Here is a 24518-nt window from a genome sequence, read left to right on the forward strand (position 1 = left end):
TCTCGCCAGCGCCCCACAGCCCGCAGGAGGAAGGGCTCGCTCAGGGGCGCAGGGGCCGGGCCCGGCCGGCCGCCGCCAGAGGCCGCGCCAGCCCCGGGCTGTGTCCGCCCGCGTCCGTCGCCATCGCGACCGGGCCGCGCCTGGGCGCCGGGGCCGGAGGGAAGGGCCGCCGCCGCCAGGGGGCGCCGCCGCGGGGGGGGGGGGCGGCTGCGCGGCCGCGGGGCTGCGCGGTCATCCCGGCCCATCCCGGCCCGTCCCGTCCCGTCCTGTCCTACCCATCCGTCGCATTCCACCCCGTCCCGTCCCGTCCCAGCCCGTCCCGTCCGGCCCGCGCCATGGGCAGCACCCTGCGGAAGAGCCAGGCGGTGCGGCAGGCGCCCGGCAGCGCGCCCCTGGAGCGGCGGTGCCCAGCAGGTAGGCAGCAGCGGCTGCCGGCGGACAGCACCTGCCTGGCAGCGCTCCGCACCGGGTGGGCTCCGAGCAGGGCGGGGCGGGCGGGCGGCCGAAGGGACCGGCTCCGGTTTCCCGGTGAAAAGCCCGGGAAGGCGGAGTTGGGACCCCCTCCCGCGCTGGCGGCCGGGCGGCCCGCGGGGGTACCGCGCTGCAGAACAGCTTTGCTGTGCCTTCAGCAGGGTGGGTGCCCGTGGGTCCCCGCTTTGCTTTGGGTTCCCTGTTCCCAAGCACGGCCTCTGCCGCCCGGCTGTCCCCTCAGTGACTTTGTTGGGCAGGCTGTGCGCATCGTCCCGCTCGCGGCAGCGCAGGGCGATGCTGGGTGTGGGACCCCGGCCCTGGGACGTGCCACAGCGTGGCCTGAAGGATGTCTGTGCTGAGGAGGGAACAAGATTTGGAGTTAGGAACACGATTTGGGGTTGGGTGGGAGTTGAGTGGCCCTCTGGTCCATGGAGATGATTTCTGCCTACCAGGATTGAGGCATCTTCCCACGACAGAGTGGGGATATTTGTGTTTCAGCTGACTGCTCTGTAGCTCGTCATAGCCTGAGATCCTCCTTGGGCACAGCATTAACCGTGCTCTCACCAGGTCTAGGAAACCCAATGAAAGGAGATAAATAATGGGCTCGAAGTAATGAACGCCTGAAAATGAAGCTATGCTTACATCTGGTGCTGAGCAGCAGTTCTGCCTAAACGAAAAGGCACTCTTAGGATGTAGTACTTCATTGAGCATGTACTACTGTAGGAGTGTCTTCAGCTCTACCAAATCCTTGGGAAAGGAGACTGTTTTAAAAGATGTTCTTATACATGCAATAATTCGAGAACCTTGACAGAAAACCACCTTGGGAGCTTTAAGGTGTTATATGATATCTTAAGTCTTATTATGCAGGCTGGAAATTGTCAGAACTTTGGCAAACAAAAAATAAAGATGCCTGTGCAGTAAGAATTTGCATAAGGCACAGCAGGAGCTGGCAAATACAAAGATGAGGTTTATAACAGTTAAAATTCTTGAAATAGGCTTATTGTTATGGCTCCATATTGCTTAGTATCTTTCAATTATACCAACATAAACTCCTCCAGTCTGAGCATTGGAAGCACTGGATGTTCCTTGATCCTAAGCGGAAGGAATGGGGAAGAAAATAATAAAAAAAGAAAACTCTCATACCACTGTCTAGAGAGTCCAGCTGTCCTTGTAGTTTCAGGACAGTGCTGTGACCTGACAGCAGTTCCCTTACCTAATGATGCCACTACCAACTAAACTATACTTACTACTTACTAAACTATAATTTAGTTTTAAATCAGATACTGAAGGCTGTGCAGGTGTGGTAGCACAGAGTCTGGGGCAGAGTGAGCTGCTCTGGAGTTATACCCAAACCTGGTTTCTCTGACCAACAATATATCTGCTGGCATAAACTCAGAAATGAAACCTGCATCTTAATGAGCTTTTTCAGCCTTGTGAAGCTGACTCATTTAGGCTAAGTGACTTAAAAAAACATGTTGTTTGGGCTTTGGTTTGTATGCTCTGCTGTATCTTTGCTTTTTCAATTTAAGATGTTACTGCTCCCTGTTGCCTATTCTATGACTCTGGCAGCATCTTAAAGTCATTCTTCAGGAAGGCTGGTTTAAACTCTGGGACAAAGTTTATATTTCAGCATCAAGGCAGCTTTGCTTCTGGGATAGTTGCATATGAGTAAATGATTATCTAAAACCCAATGTCCATTTCCCAAAGAAACACATCAAAGTTTTTAGTGTCCATCAAGGACAAGAGATGAGGGGAGTTGTGAGTGCTGTTGAAGAACTTAAATAGGAGATTGAAGCAAAAAAAAATTACAGAAAATTGAGTAGAGATACATAATTTACATTAAAATGGAAACATAATCCAAATAAGCTAATTACTCATTGTTTAACTGACTCTAAAACATGAATAATCTAAAATTAACCCTTTTCTACAGTAGGTCATACCAAGCAGTAGAGTTGTTTTAATATCTATATACGTCCCTTGGACAAAGTATATTTAAACTTATGTTTGTAGTAGGAAAAAGAAATTGGGCTGTTGATAGCTGAAAGAATTTCTTATTTGTTCTCTGGATTTTTTCCCACCCTTCCATATTTTTATCAATGGCAATAATAAATTCAGTTATTAATTCACTGTAAGATCTAAAAATGTTTAAAAAAAAAAGCAGTAGCAAGCTGGGAATGAACAAAACTGGCAAAAAAAAAAGGTACCTAGCACAGGAATAAGTAAAATTATTAAGATGAGGTGCTTATATATAGTTTGAATAACAAAGCTCTTAAATACATTCCCTTGTCCTTAGTTAGTACTTTCAAAAAGGTTGTTACCAGTCTTCAAATAGCATTCAGTTTACTTCAACAATTGGATTTTGCACGTGCAGTATTTATGACATTTTGTGGATGTAAAGGTATGAAAATTGGAAGTAACTCAGAAGAGAGTTCTTTTCCTGATTTTTTTTGTTAAATTATCTCCACACCTAGTTTTCTGTATTATAAACAGGCATTTTACTGCAGAACGGATTAAGGACAAAATTAAAGCTGTACCATAAGAGACTAAGTTTACACATCCCAGAATTAAGATAGCCTGGGTTGTAGCTTTTGCTTTATAAAGCATGTTATTTGTTTCTGTGGGACTCTACCTGGTTATTACATCAAATGCTGCTTTTTTTCATCCCAGACTGTCAGAGTTGAATATTATGGCTGGCTGTGTTTTAGTTTGTTTTGACTTTGTTTTAAGTTGAAGCTGCTCAGCTTCTGTCAGGACTGGGCACTCAGGACACGCTCACTGGTGGGCCTGGAAAGTAGACTGGGAATGAAATTTAGGTTGGATTCTACAAAGTGAGTTAACAAAATAGTTTTAATATAATTGTTCCTCATTTTTAGTGCTAATACGAGAGCCTCTGAATGCAGCATAACCGTGAGATGGAGTAACAGGGGATCCACTTGGGTGGTCCTAGTTCTGTGCTGGATTACAAACACCAATGGTGATTAAATTGTGTTGACATTTACATGTGGTCAGTGTCTGAGTAATAAGGCCCCAAATATTTTTACTTTTGCAGTATTTCCTGGAAATGTGTTGACCATATAATTTACATGTCAGTTGCTCAGGTGACGATAACAAATGTGTCATAGCACTATTTGTGCAGAAAAGTAGAGTGGACTCAAATCCTGGATGTGGCTTAATGGATGCCCATGTACTTCCTCTACCCTTGTTAATAATTATGCCATCCTTTTGATTTCTTCTGTTAACAGAAGTGGTGCTTGGCCCTCAACAGTGTGTGGTATTTATCTCCTTTTTGCAGTCCATCTTTATGGTTTCTCTATTTTCAAAACTGTGGAGATGAAACTCCACTGCTTGTTCCTGTTTGATGGTTGTTCCTCCATTAAGCCCATTTCAGGCATCCTTTGGTAGGGTGTCTTGTTTCTGTTTTGATTGTGCTTGTAGAAAACAAACCAAATACCAGATAAAATTGTGTGCTGTGGCTTACTTAGTATACTGAATTTGTAACTTATTCTCATTTTTCTTTACCACTGCTATCTCCTGAGAATGCTTTATCTACAACACCTCCCCTGCTTTTGATATGTTTTTTGATACCTGCCTGTTGTCATGCAGCTGCCTTCCAGTTTACAGCTCAACTCATATATTTCCTGTATTTTTTTTCCATTGCTTGTTCATTTTTTTCCTCATTTACACTTTTAAGTAACTTCCTTTTTTGAACGTGGTGTCTCGTTGTAGGTCTTCCTTGCAGAGCCATCCCCTAACTTGCCTGGTTATAACTGATTCCCTCTCTTTTTCCTTATCTTCGGTTTGGTTTTACCTACTGGTTTTCTTCCAAAAAGTTCACAGCTGTTGCTTTCCTTAGCATATTGCCTTTCCTGTATGTACTCTTTGTGCCTTGTAGTATTGAGTATGTAATGGGATTCATTTATGGTAAACTCTACAGAATTGTGTGACCCCCCCATAATTTTTGGCTGTTACAACCCTATCTGACCCAGCACTGTCATTTGCATAAAAGAGATACAAATGCAAAGAGAGGAAGTAAGTAGAGCATGCAAATACTTTTATTTCCATAGAAAATAGCAGTGGCTTAGCCTAGTGTAGTCCTAGCTTTTCTTAAGAATCTGCTAATGAACTGGTTTAACCAAGTGAACGGAGATACCATCTCATTTTATCTTCTGTTCTAGCAAAGTTGCCTGTTTTGCATGTTGAGTGAGGTGCTCAGGGAAGAAAATGCTGTTTGACACGGTCACCTCTCCTGTGTCCTGCATTGCATCCCCAGTATGGTGGGAAGGAAACTCTTAACTTCCTTATCTCCTCTGTTGTTTGCACAGCCTGACACAAAGCAAGCACTTCATGGAAATTCTGGCTCACAGGTGTAAGGTATTTGTTGTTTTCCACCCACCCTTCACAACCATCCTCAGCCAGACCTTTGTCAGGGCCCTGTGCATCGGGTTGGTTTGTCGGGTCACTTTGGTGGCAGGAGAGCTCAGAGGGCAGTGAGCGACCTGTTAGGCTGTGCTGCTTCCCTGTCCTCGCAGAAATGCTGTGTCATTGTTTGCTGGGCTGCTACAAGCAGCAGTGAATCGTTCCACTTAAGTCCTTTGTTTTTCAAAGACAAGAGACTTTGATTACTCTGGATTAAAATATCTGGGTTTTTTCCTCACTTCTTAAAAAAGCTCCACTTTGGGGGGAAAAAATAATCACAGGTTTCTGAGCCAAGTACCCAAGTACTTTCCGTGGTGTTGTACCTGCTTTAAATTTCATGCCTATACTGAGAGATTACCTGCAAAGAACTTGTTTTCCTTTATCCATATTCAATTTTAATATTGGGTTGTTTGACAAAAAACCTGATTGTGTGTGAGTTGTTTTCCACCATTTTTTATGTTCTCTATGACTCAAATGCAAGCCTGATTACAAAGAAATATGTGGGAATGAATAAATGGCTTCAGTTGTGGTAGAAACAATAAAGGCATGGCCAATGGCAGTAGGGACTAATGAATGGCACCAGCACCAGGAGATCCTGTTTCATCCGTGCTGAGTACTGTTTTACCTCTCTGGCCTCAGGTGCCACACTTATTCAAGTGAGGCTGGTGATGCCTCCTCCTTGTGTCAGAGAGTTGTTTATTTACTGACCAGGAATAAAAAAAAGGTAGCATGGGAGTATTAATCACAGTTTATGGGAACCACAGGTTTGTGTTGGCCACAGGAATTTCAAGAAGAAAAGTCAGGAAGCTCGGGTCTTTCAGGTCATCTGAAATAAAGGGTGAGCTGGTATGGATGGCACTGTGAGCGTGATAGACTTACAGGTAGGTAGTTATAGCAGAACTCAGCTTCCTTTGTTTTGATGTAGGTTAGACAAAGTATTAACTAATACAGGTAAAGCCCAAAGCAATAGTGATTTTTTGAAGGAAATAGACAAAAATCTATGGTAAAATCACTGATATTGTAAAATTATATTTTCCATAAAGATTGTATATAAATCGTTACATGAGATATTGTAGCTTTTACCACAGTTCCAGAGGCAGACAAGTTTTATATTAGGTTTTCCATAACCTACTTAATTTAGTTCGCAATGAAATAAAATGGAAGATGAAAGTGGTCAAAGATACATAATTAATTAAAGATTGGCTGCCTTTTACTGAGGAAGAGAGAATCTGAAATTTACTTTTGTTAAATTTGTACAGTTTGTTCTGTTAAAGCCAACAGAGTTGTATTGTAGATGTTCTAGAAATACTTGAGGTCAGCATGTGATGTTATGCTCACAGAAAACATCCCTATTACTGCTAATTAGAGCGATCTGGCTAATTCCTGTATGATTTACTGTACACAATTACATAAGAAATGAGGAATGGCTGAAGACTTTCAAGGGCAAGTACTCACTGTCTGATACTGCTGTGGAGCTTCTGTGGGTGAGAGCGCTACTAGGAAAGTCTGTGAGAAAGCCCAGGCCTTGGTGGAGTGGGATTTAAAGTTCCATAATTCTTATGGCAGAATCATGTCTTGTAAGAGTTTTCATAACAAACCAAGGAGTATAATGATGTCCCTGCTGAAATCAGTAAAGTAAAATACTTTTCATGAACAGTTGGACTTTGTGGTAACTGCATGAATACTTAGAAAAGCAAAAGGAAAACAAATGCCTGGAAGTAGGAATTGCTTCTTTTGCTAGGAACTAGAAGCTGAGACCAGTTTTAGAACCCCTTTTTTCAGACTAACAGGATGAGACAGGTTATAAGTTTGAGTGGCTGATTGTTAGAGATGGAGGTGTTTGAGTGTTGAGTTTCTTGCCCCAGGTTCTTCTTGGATGTGAAGGTGGTGGATTGCAGCTCTCCAAACACAGTGCTGACGTCTCGAGTGGAAAGCTGATTAGAGGAAGTTGTTGAGTCAGTCCCCAGATGTTCATTGGAAAATTAGGCTGAAAGGGTGAATTTTGTCACTTAATGCCTTTTTTTGAGTGGGAACTTTTCCACTGTGTATAGAGAGCTTTGTTTCAGGCCCTCAGATGGATGTCTGTTACAGATGATGGTTTCCTGACTACAGTCAGATCTGTTTCCAGCTGTCCGAGTGTGAAACTTAACAGATGCTGCTTGAAAGTTTGTCTTTTATTTGATCTGGTGTTTGTCATTCCTCTGTCAGTATTTTTTCTTTGGTTTGTCTTGGTTTTGTAATTCCTGTCCTGCTATGCAGAGGTTAGATTAACAGTTGTCAGTAGATTTTTACTGTCCTTTGAGAATGCTGTGCTGCTGAGCTTTCTGCCAGTTTCTGCCTTTTTCATACATTAATCACATTTGATTGATTTGAATGATGAGGGTTCTTTTCTCCTCTGTCTTAGAGAACTCAACACTTAGGTTGGAAAGTTCCCAGAAGAAAGTTTGTATCTATACGTTTTCCCACTCTACAGAATTTACTTTAAATGCTTTTTGTACTCAAATAATTGTGGTAAAAACAAAGAATTTATATTTTCATGAAGGAAATAGGTGTTTTGGAGTAAGACTATGTGCCACTGTCAGGACTCCACTAACAGAAATCTGATAAAGTAGAGCCCTTGCTTCAACTCATTGCAAAGTTCAATTATTCCACATTATGCCTTGATGTTGATCACATTCAAGCAATCCCTTATTTAAATGGAAGAAGTTTTAAGGTCTTAGATAGAAAAGGGCATTAACAAGAACACAATTAAAGGGCTTCACAACAAATATAAGCAATAACATAGTTTGGAGAACTTCTGATGTCTTAGGAAGTTGTACTTTACTCTTTTGCTTGTCAAGTCTTAAAGCTTGGTGGGTTTTGGATTTGAGAGCCTAGCTGGCAGCTCAGCTCCACTCACTCCTCTCTGGTGGGTTGGGGAGAAAACTGAAAGAGTGAAAATGAGAAAACTCATAGTTGGAGCAAAGAGAGTTTAGTAGGCAAAGCAAATGACACCATGCCAGCAAAGCTGCAGGCTTCCATTTCCTCTCAGTTTTGTCAGTTGAGCTGGTTGCAAGGCAGCCTTCCAGTGTGCATTTGTGATATGGTCCAGGCTGGAGGTGTGTATTTTAAAGACTTGGGGTTTTCTCCCGGTAATCTGAATGATGTAATGGCTCTGCTGCTGCCAAATATTTGAGTTTGCACAATAGGGGAGGTAGTGACCTATGAGGATAGTGCAGAAATGAGCTAATCTAGAAGAAGGAAAACCTGAAAATTTCTCCACCTAAAAAGTTCACTTGGACATAAGGTAAATACTCATTGTCGTCTGAAGTAGCCTGTACTTCCCAAATGCCTGAAGATAGGGCTGTAAAACAAGTTACGCGCTTGCTCGGAAACATTAAAAATTTAGAGGCGTCTTCTGAACTCCTGGAGCAGAGAGTTTATTTTTTTAATTATAGTTTGTGAAAATGTGAAGTTTGTTCTTGTTGGTAATGTTCCTCTGTGTGATAGGGAAAATCTAGGTAAGTCAGTGGAGACTTTTGCCTTGAAGTGCCACTTCTAGACCTTCGAAGTGAGTAGTTAAAGGGCAAGTGCTTTCCATGGGTGTCCGTGTCCTGCCTCTGCAGCTGGTGGGATCCCTGGATTGCTTTTGCAAGGTAAGGTAATTCTTATCCTGGAACAGTTCTGCTTACAAAGCTGGTCCAGGCTGTTGGGTTGGGCTGGTCCTGTTCCCACCTGATCAAAGCCTTCTGAAACCAATTGTGCCTTTTTTTCACCCCAGCCAGGAGTTACACAACAAACAGTCAGAAGTTCAGAGGCCTCAGTGCCAGGGAGGACTTTGCTTTGTGAGGAAACTGACTTCCAATAAGGAAGGATATGGATTGAAAATACCATAGTTGCTTCACTGTGTTTTTTTATCTCTGCTCAAGAAGCAAGGCTTAAAGGGTGGGGTTTTTTTCTGGTTTAACAAGTTCTGAGCAAAACTGGCAGTTTTGCCACTACCAGAGAGATATATTGCTCCCTCCTCTTACTCTCTACTGGTCTAGTAATGCCTTCATCCTGGCACCAGCTATAGTGATCACAGGATTATCCCCTGAGCTGGCTGAGCTTGTTAGACTGGTGGGAAGCTGTCCACAACCTTTCTTCTCCTGGGTTAGTTTTCTCCTAGGTTAGTGAGTTGATTTAGCTCATGCATGGGTCTAATGTCTGCCAGAACTGGTGCCAAGTATGCAGACATTAAGAAGGTAAAAACCAGTGTGGTGGAAGAGAATATACTTGTCCTTTTTTTTTTTTAGTATTGGTTGGTTAGATTGATTCACCCCGTGTCAAGGAGCACTTGGCAGGTCATAGGGAAGGTGCCACTCAACAGCCACCACCTCCTAGATTGGGCTAACAAAACCAAAAGACAGTGGTAGTGCGGGGCAAGAGCCTCACTGGGCTTTCCTGCAGTGATGTGAGTTGCTACAGACTTGCTGAAGTAACACTGATACGTACCAGGCAGAGTCTTCCTCACCGCTACATGTCTGAGGGTTATTCCCAGCAGAGCCATGGTTCAGGTTCTCTTTAGCAGTCTCACTCTGCAAAAAGATATCTGCTGACTCATTTTTGGAAAGTGTGGATTATTCACCAGGACTGTGGGTTATTGCAAGTGCCGTTAATGGATGGAATTTTATGGAGAGCAAGCTGGTGACACACAGAGCACTTTCTGCTTTGTCATCCTGCATGTGGCAGGTTGCCCAAACCAACAAGGGAGAGGCCCCCAGCAGCAGAGGCACCCAACATACAAACTCTTTCAAATGTCTGCCAGGGGCTATGGTTGCCTTTGGGCTTTGGGGCTATTGCTAAAACTTGGTACCTCTGGCACAGATCTACCTGAAAATAATTAAAGATATTTATATAAGTGCCTCTGTTGTCTAATGGCTAGATTTTTATCTCACTGAAGATACAGTTTTAGGTGAACATTCCTGAGATTGTTCAAACTTGCAGGAATAAAATACTCCTTCTGTTGCTTCAGGTACACACAGGACTGTAGCTTTAATATAATATAGTGAAGCAAAAAATTATCCTTTGTGAAGGTTGTGAAATTATCCTTTGAGAAGGGTGTTCAAAACCTGTGTTCTTGCTTTTCTTTTTTTACATGTGTATGTTCCCCAACTAGAATAGGAAAAGTAGTATCCATCACGAATACTACTGTTAACTGTTGCATAACAGTTCTGGTCTTTAAACCCCTTTACCACCATCACCAAAGTACTCTTCCCAAAACCTTTGTGAGATAAAGGAATTTTAGCACCAAGTTTGAGAGAAGAAGTCAGAGGTGACAAGATTACAGACCAGTTTTCAATGACTGCCTTTTTTTATTTGTGTTTGTGTGAATGCTTTTCAGGTTTGTGGGCTCGGTGCCCATGTAATGTATACATAGCATTCAGTATGGCTGTTTCTCTTAGTATGGACACGCTGCCAGGGTTTGCTAATTAATGCTGGTTGTATGGTGCAAAGTATGCTTGTGATTAAGTATAAACAACTGTGTGCTGACCCATTTATTGGAAATTAAGTTTAACATAATTCGGAGTTATGTGGAGGAAGGCAGAGTTGATAATGGATTCCAATCAACTATTAGATTTTCCACTTCTTTTTTTTTCAATGCCACACCAAATAAAGTTTCACTGTGTGTAAATGTTTGGTTTTTTTTTTTCTTTTCACAAATAAGCTTAAACTTTTATACTGGAGATACATATATATATATGCAAGATCAGTTATGACCAGCAGGAAAACTGATCTTTTCCTTTTGAATGCATTTATCGATACATTGAACTGAAAGAAGTTTCCAGGCAACTAATTGCAGGAGAAAACTAAAAACTTTTAATTCAGTTTAAAAAGTACGAGACTTTAAATGTTACTTTCTGGGCAAGAAAGCTAAAAGTCATCACTTTGCTTCAAGACTGAAGTTTCAGGCTTAGCCACAGGAAATATGATTTCCTTGCTTTGATCCAAGCATATTGTTAGACTGGCAAAAGGTACTGAAATCTCAGCCAACTCCTGCATGGGATTTTATTCAACAGAAAAATATCGCAAGTCATCCTAACGTTGCAAATGAGTCATGAGTCGCCTTAGGAAAGGCTCCCCTGGGACAGACATGCCACAGAGGAGGAAGCAATGAAGCCGCCAGGCCACTCCCCCAGACAGTTTCTCTCGAGGAGCACAGCCTTCATAAAGGACGTCTCTCCAGACACTTAGTTATTTTATCCTTTATTTCACAGGGGGAGCCCCGAAGCTGCGAGAAGGGCAGCGCGAAGCAGCGGCAGAAACTTCCCAGCCAGTTGTTTCTGTACGGGAGAAGCAAATAGGAGATCATGAGAGAACTTTAAAGGTAGGGGGAGATACATTTCAAAGTCTGTAGTTTAGTTCTGACATTGAAAAATAGTCAGAATGTAGACTTTCTTGTAAAGTTGTAGTTCATGGGTGAAGAGTGAAGGAAATCTGTTCTCAGGATGGGATTATGGTCATGAAGAAGTTCCCCCAGTAAATGGGATGTGGATCTTGTCAAGAGCCTGGCTGCTTTGGAGCAGGGTTCTAGGAGGAAGAGAGGAAGCTTGTGATCTACTTTGTATAATCTAAACTTTTAATATGTTTTCATAAAGAGTTATTATGAAGAATTAATGAAAAATGAGCCAAACAGTAGGAAATAAAAACTGAAGTTTCTTAATCCATGTGAAAGCATAAAGCATTTTTCTTAAAAGAAGAAAAAACAAAGTAACGTGATATAAGTAGTGATCTAAGCAAATGAGTAGTTGGTGTGGTTTCTTTATATGCATCATAAAGATACCATTCTCGGCAGCTGGGTCTGATGACTGTGGGGAAGTCAGTCTGCCCTCATGCTTCACACCATCCACTAAGCAAACAGGAAGGTGTGCTTTGGAAAAGAATGGCACCCTTTCACTAATTTTACATCTCTACATACAAATGAAGTGAAGCTGCACATCACAGTACAATACATGCCCCTTTGCTCTGATTGCGGTAGGAAGTTTGATCCTGGCTAAGGGCTGTGTTAGAAAAAGAGAAAAAAGGGAACCAAAGGCCAAAGTAGGTTCAGTGGTAGGGGTGTGTGTTGGAGAGGTGGAGCAGGAGGAGAAGAGGAAGGAGAATGCGGCATTTTTGGGTGTTTTCACAGTGGCTTCAGGTGTCTCCTAGGTTTTGTTTCTACTGTTAACATGCTGCCCGGGGTTATGTAGTACTACTACAATCTAAACTTCCTGCAGGCAGATGCAAAGCCAGAATTCCTGCTGACATTGCTGTGTAATTCGTCTGAGCAATAGGGGATTTTTGTCAGTGGGATGGCTGCGCTGGCAGCAGTCAGTAGGGTAGACATAGTTATAGAGACTCACTAATCAAACCTCAGAGGAAGGTGACAGAGAGGGAATAACCTCAGAGGAAGGCAACAGTAGAATGGGTTGAGTACAAAGGGCTGTTTAATGCTAAAGAAAATTAAGATGAAGAGATAAGGGAAACTTATTTGGGCTCTTTTCTTTTCTTTGGTTTGCCACAACTATTCCAGTAGTCCTGAATCAAGTCCTACCAAGTTAGGCAGACAGAAACACGTATTTGTAAAGTGGCAAAGTATGAGTTTCCTAATTTACGGGTTTGGTCTTAAAAGTTTTTTCATTACTTCAGTCGATGCTCACAGATTTACATCAGCTAAGGAATCTGATCTTTCCTCACTTCAGATCTTGTCCTGCAACTTGAGAGGCATTGAGAATTTTGCCACAACTCCAAAGGCTTGAAGATCTGAAGCCCTCATAAATTGGAGTTTCACAAATGAAGTATGAAGGCTCATTTTAGAAAGTGTTGAAGATGGTGCCATGTTCTTTGTGGCATAAGCTGTCAAAATGCATTTTAGGACTAATGGGTAGTTTTTCTGTGGTAGTAGCTGTGATTAAAAAAAAATCTTTTGTAAAACCATGGTGGTCACACTTGATCCATTTGATACCAAAGTTATGCTAAACCAAAGCAGTGATAAACACTGGCATATTACAAAAATGCAGTTTTCAGAAATGGTTTTCTTCATTCAGTTCTGTTCATTCCATTGGTAAGGCTGGTAATTATTGTGGATTAGGAGTGTCGCAGAGGATTGTTTTATTTTCCTACAAATATATGCAGGAGGAGGGGGAAAACACTAATTAGGAAAGTCAAGGGCAGATGAAAAGAATAAAATAAATTAATGGAATGCTTGTGTCAGCAGTTACGTATCTCATGCTGGAGTACAGTATGAGGAGGCACTAGACTTGCATTGTTGTGGAAAACTAAGCTCTGCAAGGAAGCCCAGTGCTCCAACGACCAAGAAAATTTGTAGTTCAGTATCTGACAGGTATAGAGCTTTTCACGGGTGGATTAGGAAGACGAAATTAAAAGCTAATTAAAAGCAGAGCTCAGAAAATTCAGATGCAATTATGTTCCCTTATCACAATATTTGCTACTGAAAATACTAATTGTTGAACACTGAATGATGTTTCCATATTCCCTCATACTTTTTGTTTTCTCTGTTCAGGCACATCAGGAAGAAGACAATCCTCAGAAAACAATGGAAGTGAACGGACTTAGACCAGTGCCAGATTCCTATGACTATGATCTCATTGTCATTGGTGGAGGCTCAGGCGGTCTGGCAGCTGCCAAGGTATGAGAGGGAAAATACAGACTTATACTTTCCTTGTCAGCAGGTGGGTGACATCCTCAGTGTCTTGAATTTGGGTATCTTTAGCACTGTAGGAGCACAACATTTCTGCCTGATCAGTGACATTTCTTTGGAGGTTAGTGCAATTATACAATATTCTTTTCTTTATGTTCTGAAGAAGGAAAACACGGCATATTCCTTAATATTTGTTAATACTCCTTACTAGAATGAAACTTGGTCCCCACTAATGGGAGATGATGCTGCTGGAAAACAGCAGGTAAATATCTTAATAGTGTTTATTAGTAGCTGAACTTAAACTCAGCTCATAAATGAGAAGGTTTTTAAAACTATTCATAATTATCATCAGGAGGTATCTACTTTTATATAAAAGTACAATCTTTTCAGACATAGTTGTGTATCTTGTTTTAATTCTTGACAACGGGGGAGAGTCTGTGATTTTTGAGCTTACATAGTTGCATAAATGGAAATTTTGCCTACACTTAAGTAGAAGGGTCTCACCCTTCACTTCTAGGGTCTGTTATTTCCTGCCTGTAGCCAGATTGGTTAGGATATTGCTATTAGAAGCGTATCTAGATTAATTAAAAGAATCCACAGTGGTACAAAATATACCAGCTCTTAGAGCTGTCATTATCCCAAATATTTTAAACTTGCTGAAATCTAACGTAAGTCAGTAGCTCTCCTTTACTTCAGTAGTGAGGCATGTTGTGTCTCTTCTGTCTGTTGTTGGATTAACTATTTAGGAGTGAATTGAGCATTCCTGTAAGTAAAACTACATTGTTGCTCAAGACCTGGAGCTGGATTATTCCTCCAGTCAGGGGGCATTTCTTTTGTTCTTGAGAAGTGGAGGAGCTCATGGGGCAGTGAAAGTAAATAAGGGGAAAATATTTTAGCATAGCATTGGATTCACACTGAACCCTGGTCCCCTAGAAGTACTTCTGTTATAATGGAAATGTGCAGGGCTGAGTGATGGATTGTAGGTCCATAGTCTATTTTTGTAATTTACTGCTTTCCTATCAATAGGGGCACTGTTGTCATGGTGTAGGATTGAGGATTGAAGGTAAGATATATGAAAATTCTGAGCACCACAAAGAGAAGCAAACACTGAGGATGGAGATGTTCTGGGATGGGAGAGAGTAACAAGAGTAAAATAGAGTTTGCAGTAATGCAAAAAGAGCTTGCAGTAATAAGAAACCAGCTGTCGAAGTTTCCATAGGGAGACTGCTTTGTTGTATACATGTGCTATGTTGGGAAGCTACAGCAGTGATGTTTATTGCATCCTTTTTCAGTTGTAGGACAGAAAAGGTGTGCAGTAGGAGGATAAACTGCCTTATTCCTTCAACTTGGTGTACAAAGTATATTGATTCTTAGTGTTCTCAACTGATAAGTAGAGCAGAAGATGGTAGATCAATAAAGTCAACACCACCATCATGTGTGTATTTCAAGTCAGTTTCGTGTAGTTGAAGTGAAGCTGTTTTATACACATGAACTTTTGACTTTTACTTAGATTGTTCTATGTTTTTTAATGAATTAACTAACAGTGCTTGAAAAAAAAGCCCAGACCAAAACAGAAAAAAACCCCAGCTACACAGCTCTTATATGAAGTTCCAGATACCTGCACTCGGGTTTGCAGCAGTTTAACTGGGTTGGTTAAATGTGTGCTTTTGACTCTTGACACATGCACCTTTGTGAGCACATCTTCCTCTCTGCATTGGGCTCAGAGTTGGTTACTTTGGAGGCATGTCTCCACAGTGAGTGCAAACACTGCCAGGCTGACTTGGTATAGTGCAGCTGCAGACTCAGACCGGTGCCAGGCCCCTGCTCTCAGTTCACACAGAACAGCTGCAGCCCTGCACAGCCTTGCTGCGTTCCTGCAGCACTGCTCTGAGCCCTGAAAGGTTTGAGAGCCTGCAGGGCAGGTTTGTGGCTGTGGGCAAATCACTCAGCAGAAGTGGTTGTATCTGTGGGATCTCAACCGAGGTGGCGATGCAGTGCTGTGCTGTGTTATGTGAGCGTGTAGCTGAGTGAAGCTTGGCAATCCATGCAGTCTACTTAGCTCACCCTGGTAAAGCTTTTTGGGGCAGTGTTTAAGAGCTGTCATTATAAAGGAGCTTTAATGCCACGTCTCAGTCCCTAAGCACCTTTCTGAGGAACTTTCTCAGAGGTGCTGCTAATGGATAGGAATTAGCTTCTTGGCCAGCCTAGATCTTTATTGGAAGTGGAAATCCAGTACAGCAATGTTTTCCAAAGGTGTCTATAGCCTGTGTTATTTGAAGTGTGATTTGCATTTTGCATGAAGTAAAATAGACTTAAAATTGAAATTCTAATTGTCAACTATTCGGATTAACAAGTATTACTGGTAACAGATCGCTGAAGGCTGTCCAGCTCCTCCCAAACCAAACCCAAGGCCTTAGTGTAATATCCTGTTCCTATAGTTGTTACTGCTTACATGTTTAAGAACTCATTGTATGATGCCAGCATAGTTGTGGCTACTGCAAGTAGCAAAGTTATTCTGCTGCATCTCATGGGAGGAATCTGTCATTGCTGTTGATCAGCTACATAGTGCTTCCCTAAGTGATTTTCCATGGTGGCAGTTGCTGCTGTCAGTTTTTGCCTTCTTCTTAAAAAACACGAAGGGAGCAATGAAATTAGTGTATAGTTCTCAGTATCAGGCATTAATTGTAGATTAGCTAATGAAAGTTCTCAGGGGAAATACAGAATCATAGAGTTGTTAAGGCTGTCATGCTTGGCCACATGATTTCTTATGTCATTGTCTGATGTGGTTTCAAACAAATGTTGGAGAAACCATCTTTGAAGGGAAATGTTAAAAGTAAATGGGCACGTTGGGAAATAGTCTGAACAAAATGACAGGATGGAAGAGTGAAGAGGATGTTGGACTCAGAGTCTCCTGTGTATTGGCTGGTGCCATGCTGGCAGGATAAATATCTTTTTTTTTCCTTTCATCTTCTTTTTCCTACTGAATGCACAGATGAATTCAGAAGATTAATGACTGTCTGTCTGTTCCCTTGCAAATCGTTCATTGTTATTTAATTAAAAGTCACAAAGCTTTTCAGCAATGCATGATGTTATCATCTACTCCAAATTCAACCTCTAATATTTAGATACGTGTCTTATTTAATTTGTTTTGCAGGAAGCTGCCAAATATGAAAAGAAAGTGATGGTGCTGGACTTTGTCACGCCTACACCTCAGGGAAGCTCATGGGGTAAATTTCTCTTCGTTACAATCCTGTTATAAAGGAACTTTACTCAAAGACTCTGATTCTCATGTTTGAAATCTGCCACACTGATGTGAAAATTGCATCCTGTTTCTTTCTCTCAGGTCTTGGAGGAACATGTGTAAATGTGGGCTGTATACCTAAAAAATTGATGCACCAGGCAGCTTTACTGGGACAAGCCTTGCAAGATTCACGCAAATTTGGATGGCAGCTTACAGAAGAAGGTAAAGAAAGGCACTTTTTTCAGTTTTGTCATTTGCACTGAAAATGCTGAGGGGGTTCTCATAATCAGGTGCTTGTTGCACTGCTGCACGTGTTGGCTTGAACACTGTGAGGCAACTTCGGAGAGATTACATGTAAATTGAAGTGTTTTTCAAGTCTAAAGCCATAAGGCTTATTGCTTCCATGTTTGATCTGTTTATTAATAGCTCCTGATCATGTTAGTAATTGATGAGACTTGTGTGAATAAAAACATTAAGGTACTGCTCCATTTCTGAATGTACCACAATATCTAAGGGAATACCCCAGAATGTTGCCTGACAGAAACTTCTTATAGTTGCAAGCAAGGATTTCTTTTTCCTAAGTGTCTGTCACTACTATGTAGGAAGACAAATTTTATTTTCATTAGCTCTAATATGCGTGGTTATAGGATTATGATTTACTTAGGCTGTAATCCTGTAGGGGGGAGCATGCAGAGTCACCTCTCAGAAATGCATTGTCTTTGTTTATTGAGCAATGTCATCTGCTCACAGCATCTGTCAATATAAACCTGTCAATAATACAGTAAGTCCTAATTTTCAATGTTTTAAGTCATGCCTGTTGACCTCTCATGTTGTCTGTGCTGATGTAATTGTCTGAATTTCAATAGATTTACCCTGAAATAAAACGGGAGTAAGACAAACCCAGTAAGACTGGGTCATGAAAAGAATCTGTTTGAGAGAATACAAGTTTTGTTATGGAAAAAGAAGAACTCAGACTAAAAGGTGAACCTTCCTCTTTTGTTTCTGACAGTCAAACACAACTGGATGACCATGACAGAATCTGTTCAGAATTACATTGGTTCACTGAACTGGGGCTATCGGGTTGCGCTGAGAGACACGAAGGTCACGTATGAGAATGCATATGGAGAATTTGTTGGGCCACACACAATTAAGGTACTCCTTAGCCATTGTTTGCTGTGTCTTCCTATAGAGCTGTCTGAATAGAGATGCTTTTCAAATAGAATAATTTTTCCCATGGTGGGACTGTAAAACACTCACTTTGGACTAATACTTTGTCTGCAGGCAACAAACAAAAAAGGAATTGAGAAGCTGTACACAGCTGAGAGATTTATCATTGCCACTGGTGAACGACCACGCTACCTGGGTATACCTGGAGACAAGGAATACTGCATTAGCAGGTAAACACAGGCAGGAATAGGAAGTCATTGCTTGTGTGTAAATGCTTCCCCATACTGAGGAGCACAGTCTGCTTGAAGGAAAACCCCATACTCAGATATCAGGGAAAGTGGGAATAGCATAGCTGCTGACGTTATGAGGTTGGTAGAAATCTGTCTTCATTGCATTGGGGCAGTCTTGAAACCCAGCACAATTTTTTTTTCTAGCTACTCAGTGAAAATAATTCAACTTTTGAGAAAAACTGGTTTCAAGTGTCTGGTTAGTTGCTTGTTATATGAAGATAAAATGTGTTTTCATATCAGAGTAACTTTTAAGTTACTTGATGTAGAAACAGAGGTTGGAATTACAGACTGGCAGACTATAGCAATAAAATAAATAACTGGCATAATCCCTCTGAAACCAGAACACCGTGTGGTATGTTTCCCTTCTAATAAGGAGTAATGCAATTAAAGATAACAGATAATACAGCCTGTAAAGTGGTGCTTTAAAGTAGCTTCAAGGTGGAGGAGTCAGGAATTCCAGACTTAAATGCTATCAGATTGTGTAATCTTTGCTGAGTTCCTTGGGGTATAGGAGCTATGCTACAGCCTTTAATTGCACAATCACATTTTATTCCACCACCCTAACAAAGGTGGAAATAAACTTATTTTAGATGTAAATCTTCAGAGAATTGTATTGCCAAACTGTAAGTGTCTGCTGAGTAAGTGTGGTGCCTCCATGAGTCTTGGCTTTGTGGAGAAGCCCTGGTTTTATAGCCTAGGTCCAAAGTGTGGTAGAACTGATGTAGCTTGATGAAGCAGTTGAAAGAAAGGAAAAGCAGGCAGAGGAGCATGTTTTCCATAATTTCATACTTCTATTTTTGCCTGTTACTGTGGTTTGCATTAATCTGGTTTGTTGTCTGTGTGTATCTGGCACTGTGTATAATGCTTTAGCAAAAGAATAAGTCTTCAAAGTGATGGTGGTATTTTATCTTAAAGCTGAGCCCCTTCCTCTTTTAGTTCTCAGGAGCTAAAATTTGCAGCAAAATATTCAAAGCAAGATTCAGAGGGGAAATAAACACCTACCTTTTTTAACAATTTGTCCTAAATTTCTGTTTAAAAACCCTCCACATTTTTGTGGTGATTCAGACTTTTCATACTCTTTTTTTTTTTTTTTTTTGTATGTATGTATGTATACTCCTAGATGTAACCTTTCCATCTGTCGTGTACTGCTCTTGTATTCCAGATGAACTTCCAAAAAATTAAGCAGGGTTTTTTTAGTGAGCAGGAGAAGGAATAAAGTTCTATTCTTACAGAAAAAATTAGATAAATATAAAGCACAATACATTCTTCTGACTGCCTCTAACTTTCTTTTCCTTTTTCCTTCCTTTTTATTTTTTTCTCCAGTGATGATCTTTTCTCTCTGCCTTACTGTCCAGGGAAAACCCTGGTGGTTGGAGCTTCCTATGTTGCCTTGGAATGTGCAGGATTTCTTGCAGGCCTTGGATTAGATGTCACTGTAATGGTGAGATCCATTCTCTTAAGAGGATTTGACCAGGACATGGCAAACAAAATTGGTGAATATATGAAAGAACATGGAGTCAACTTCATTAGGGAGTTTGTGCCAATTAAGGTAGGCTCAAAGTGACTACAGCTGATTGGGATATACTTATCATAATGTTTTAAGATGTAAATTATTTTAATTAATGAAAAAGTTGAACTTGCATTACAGTATTTGCTGTGATATACAATGGGTTAATTTTTGTTTTAAACGAACTCCATGAAACTTAATTAATTGAAATGTATAATCTTAATATTAAAATTTTGTGAGATTACAAAATTCATTGTTTTTATCAGAATTAGTTGGGTTAGTATATATTGCATTGAAAATGTTACACGTGCTCGTCCTGGTTCTGCAAATGTCAAATATACTTAAATATATCTGTGAAATCTGTGAAACTTCTTGCAGGCCCATAATTAAGCAGATACATAATTTCCTCTAAGATCAGGGTCCAGTGCATCCCAAATAGTCATATTTTTCGTTGCCATTTTTCAAATTCTCAGCCAGCAAATACTGTTTATATGCCAAGGATTAGTGGACAATCCAGAGAAGTAAATGGGCTTTGGAAGTATCCATCTGTATCGTTTACTTGGCAGAGTCCTTAAATACTTGCTCAGTTTCTGTTGACTTCAGTAAGAGTGCTCATGTAGGTAGTTACATATATATATAGGCATGTCTATAGGCAAATTCAGGTTGAATTTAAGCCAGATTAGAAGTTCTGGAGCTTTTCTAATGCAAAATTGCTCTATCAAAGACTTCAGTGTGTGCTAACAGTATTTTTCTTCATGTTTTTTTCACAATAGTGCTTAATTGTTCTGAAATAGCAAATTATATATTAAGCAATTTCAGTTTGGTGTTAAACCAGCGTGCTACTGAGTTTAACACTTTGGGGATTAAACCCTTAATTTCAGTGAAGACTGTTCATTTCCACTCTTAGCAGTATCAAGAGCAGCTTTAAAAATGCTCTTGCCACTTCGCCCTGTGGGTCTGAGCCTTTCTCACAGAATGAGAGTTCCTGTGAGAAGTCAAAATGGATGTTTCAAGGAAATTCATTTTTATGCATGTTTTCGTTGCATAAATCCCATGCCGTATGAAAAGTAGGGATGATTATCTAGATTCTGTTTCAGACATAGCTTTTTGTAAGCTCTAATGGGGGATGAGAAAGAAGGAAGCTGTTTTTACAAGCAGATCATTACAATTAAATGTCAAGCAGGCTCCTCCAGATGCATCCTGTGATGAGGAGTCCATCACCACAGTCACAAATGCACTTCTGTGTATTTTACCCTGTCCCTTCACTATATGTCTTTGATTTCAATGGGAATAAAATATTTGGCCCTGCTTCTGGTTGCGAATATCCTTCAACTTAAGTTGCTGGATAGGTTTTAAGCAGGTTTTCTCACCTCTTTCGGACGTTGTGTTTGAAGTTATGCATGTTGTGCTTATGAAAACCCTTCCTTGGGATGTTTGAAGGCAGAAGATAAATTATTATAAATAATGCTGCCTTTGAACAGGAGCAGTTTAGCACAGTGATCCTTTAAGGTTAGTAGGATGGTACAGTTGGTTTTTTTAAATTGAAAAGAAAGGACAAGATTAAAAACTTCATCAGAAACTGCTTTTTCTGCCTCTAAATACTGAACATGCAGTAGGAACCAGGGTGTTGTTGAAAAGTACCTCTTCATCTGTAAGAAGAACACTAAAATTCTTCAGAATTGTGTAAAGTGTTGCACGCTTACATGTCTCTTGCATGTCCTGCTGAGGGCTTTCTGTGACAGTAGCCTCCCTTGGGTGGAGGGAATGATGGCAGCAGGTGGAGAAAATGTCGGACGGTGTTTCCAGGCCTTGTAAGAGTTTCCTTCCTACTCACCTCCTCTATCCCCAGTGAATACAACAGGTCATGTGGTGGGCTTGGACAAGAATTTAACCATCAGTCCACTTTTATAAACAGAAATGAGATTTTGTTGTGTTGGTCATAAGAATAAATGCAGGGACATAGAACAACACATTAAAATATGCAAGTAGAAATGTAAAGAATCTTTAGAGTAAGTGCTTAATTTTAGGTCATGGTAAAAACTCTCTCAGTAATGTGTGGTGGGAAAAATACACATTTGTATATTTTTATTTGAAACTAAACTTTTGTTTTCTTTTTTACTCCATGCAACACCCAAAATAGGTTGAGCAGGTTGAGGAAGGAACTCCTGGAATATTGAAGGTTACAGCCAAGTCCACAACGGGAAACCAAATGATTGAAGGGGAATACAATACTGTGAGTGCTGTCTATATGCATGAAGAATGTGAAATAGCCTTCCATTGAATGTTGAGATTTTGTGGGGTGTTTTTATCCACACTTCAGATTTTTAAAAATTATATTAGTCATTAAATATGCTAATTGAAAACAGTCAGCAGGTAATTAATCTGGAGAAAATAGTCCCAAAGTCCATGGTTATTTACCTTGCCAAATCAGTTTGCATGCTTTTGAAACCTGTTTCTTAACTTAGGGGTGTAGATGAGCTTGGTCACATGGAATCAGTTGCAGGACTTTCTCCCAGTGGAATATTTGTAATAAATGATAAGTAATGATTTATAATAGCTTTCATAGTAATTAAGGCATGTTTTGTAGTTAGCACAAAACAACAGCCTGTGCAGGAGTTAAACAAGTGGGTGACATGTCATCTCAAGACCTGTTGTTGACACATCTTCACAAAAACCATTAATGCTCTGTGGCAAATCAGTCAGGAAACTTCATTACACGCTTAAGACAGTAAAATTGCAGTGTGCAGGTATGGTATTGTATGTTTGATTGACAGTTTCCATCACACCTCACCCCACTCATTTTCATAGACCTTGATGCTGAAAGGACAAAAAAAAAGTTGTGAATAGAGTATTTGGAACCACACAGAATGCATAAAGACAGGCCTCTGCCAGCCTGGGACTTCAGACTGCAAATACTTTGTGCCAGAGACCTCGTTTACCTGTGCAGTGCATCAGTCATCCCTAAAAAGTACACACCTCAGTGCATCTGGGAGCCAACAGTGTGGGAAGGTTTAACAATGGCAGCAGAGCTATCGCTCACGGCTGTAGTACTGGGGTTTTTCTGGTCCATAATAGTGAAAGCTTTTTAGCAAGGAAATCAATACCATCCCTTCATTAAGGAAACTTTTGGTTTCTTATTGCTACATCTTTTGCTGAAATGCTGTCACTCCTCATAGAAGCTGTGACCTGTCTGTGCTGCATTTTAAGACCTTCAGCTCTTAGGATCTGGTGTATTTGATCATCCGTAAGACTTGAAGGAGATCTCAGGATTCCTTCAGGACAGTTCCTGGCTGTCATATGAGAAGCATTACATAGTTATCTGGGCAGTTGTCCAAGACTACAAAGCGTGTAGCAAATTTCCTTGTGATAGCAAAAGTTGGAACTTGATTTGTTATGATAGCAGAGTTGATAGAATGGGTAAGAATTTGGCCTGTTCTGAACAAATGTTCAAACAAATAATATTCAAAAAATAATATCCTTTGACAGTGACTTGGCTGAGAGCCTATATAAGTAAATTATATTTTCAGATCAAACCAAATACTATTTTATGGTATTTTTATTTGCTTAAGCATCTGAGTTTCTTTCCTAAAGAGCCCTTTCCTGATGGAGCATTTTGAGGTCACCTGCCCTGGTAAGGATACAGGATAACACTTTGGTATAAAACTGCAAGGAAATAAAGAATCTATCCCTAACTGATTTGTTTAGAATATTCTTGGGGTATTTTTTTAGGGAAAGCTATTTGACTGTTTTTAATCTTAGCATTAAAACCTGGTATTGTTAGGTCATGGTGGTAGCGTGGCTTGTCTTAAACTCTGTGAATCTACAATGGGTAACAAATGTATTCACCTTACTGTGACCAAGCCTTAGATACTAATCTCTAGTATATCTTGAAGATAACAGCCAAAGGAAAAGGCACTTTTGAGTTTTTAAAAATCCATAATGTGCATTGCTGTTTTGCAGGTGTTGCTGGCAATTGGACGAGATCCATGCACGAGAAAAATTGGTTTGGACAAAGTTGGGGTGAATATCAATGAAAAGTAAGGACAGATGTCTGTGTATCACTCACTGCTGAGCTTGCGTCATGTACTGTTACAATGGTAGCAGTACAGAGACATCCAAAAGCTTTGAGGAAAAATTTGTCCTGATTGTATACACTTGGATAGGAGACTGTGTAGCAGATAACTGCATTTTCCCCCATAGTACTGCTACATTTGCTTTTTTGTTGCTGAAAAGTCAATTTCTAATTCCTGGGAGAAAAAAGTGTCAGTTCCATTCTGTCTAGGTTCACTGATGTGTCTTAGCTTCTTCCAGTTACAGGATTTTCTAGGATCTGCCAGTTGTTCCTTGTACTCTCTTTGTCTTGTCACCTTGCTTTTATCACCTCTTGGAGCAAAAATCTGTTTGCTCATAGAGGTTTTCAGAGCAGTGAGTTTTGTTTATATTTTAATGTAAATGCTGCTATATGTTATTTTGAAAGATAAGGTTCAAGTAGCATTCCTTAAAGTCACAGGTGAAGTTCTTGATGTGTTTTAGGTTTTGGAGGGGTTTGTTTCTTGCCTAGAAGCAATCCTTGGGAACAATTTGTGTCTTATGTAGAAGAGTATTTGATGTTTAATGTAGTGAGGTTGTTGCACCAGGGAGTGGAGCTATCAGTAACATTTTCAATATTGGTAACAAAAACGTCTTCCAGGCATGTGGGTCCTCAAAGACCTTCACTTTGAAGAAAAGACAAGGGACCATGAACTTGACCAGTGCAGAGTTTTTATA

General features: G+C 40.5%; 1 protein-coding gene across 2 annotated transcripts in view; it reads left to right on the forward strand.

The window, feature by feature from the left end:
• Nucleotides 1–205: 205 nt before the first annotated feature.
• Nucleotides 206–24518, forward strand: part of TXNRD1 (thioredoxin reductase 1) — a 36173-nt gene continuing 11860 nt past the window's right edge. Inside the window, exons 1-10 of one of the 2 annotated variants that reach the window (XM_032107400.1) lie at nt 206–414; nt 11124–11233; nt 13409–13534; nt 16701–16773; nt 16890–17009; nt 17797–17939; nt 18069–18184; nt 19568–19793; nt 21892–21984; nt 23712–23788. In XM_032107400.1, coding sequence (XP_031963291.1) covers nt 336–414; nt 11124–11233; nt 13409–13534; nt 16701–16773; nt 16890–17009; nt 17797–17939; nt 18069–18184; nt 19568–19793; nt 21892–21984; nt 23712–23788 — 1163 coding nt within the window. In that variant the 5' untranslated portion in view covers nt 206–335. Of the gene's footprint in view, nt 415–11123; nt 11234–13136; nt 13229–13408; nt 13535–16700; nt 16774–16889; nt 17010–17796; nt 17940–18068; nt 18185–19567; nt 19794–21891; nt 21985–23711; nt 23789–24518 lie in introns of those variants that run through there. The other variant, XM_032107401.1, reaches the window with a different exon arrangement.

Source organism: Corvus moneduloides, chromosome 4, assembly GCF_009650955.1.
Source record: "Corvus moneduloides isolate bCorMon1 chromosome 4, bCorMon1.pri, whole genome shotgun sequence".
Lineage (NCBI taxonomy): Eukaryota > Metazoa > Chordata > Aves > Passeriformes > Corvidae > Corvus > Corvus moneduloides.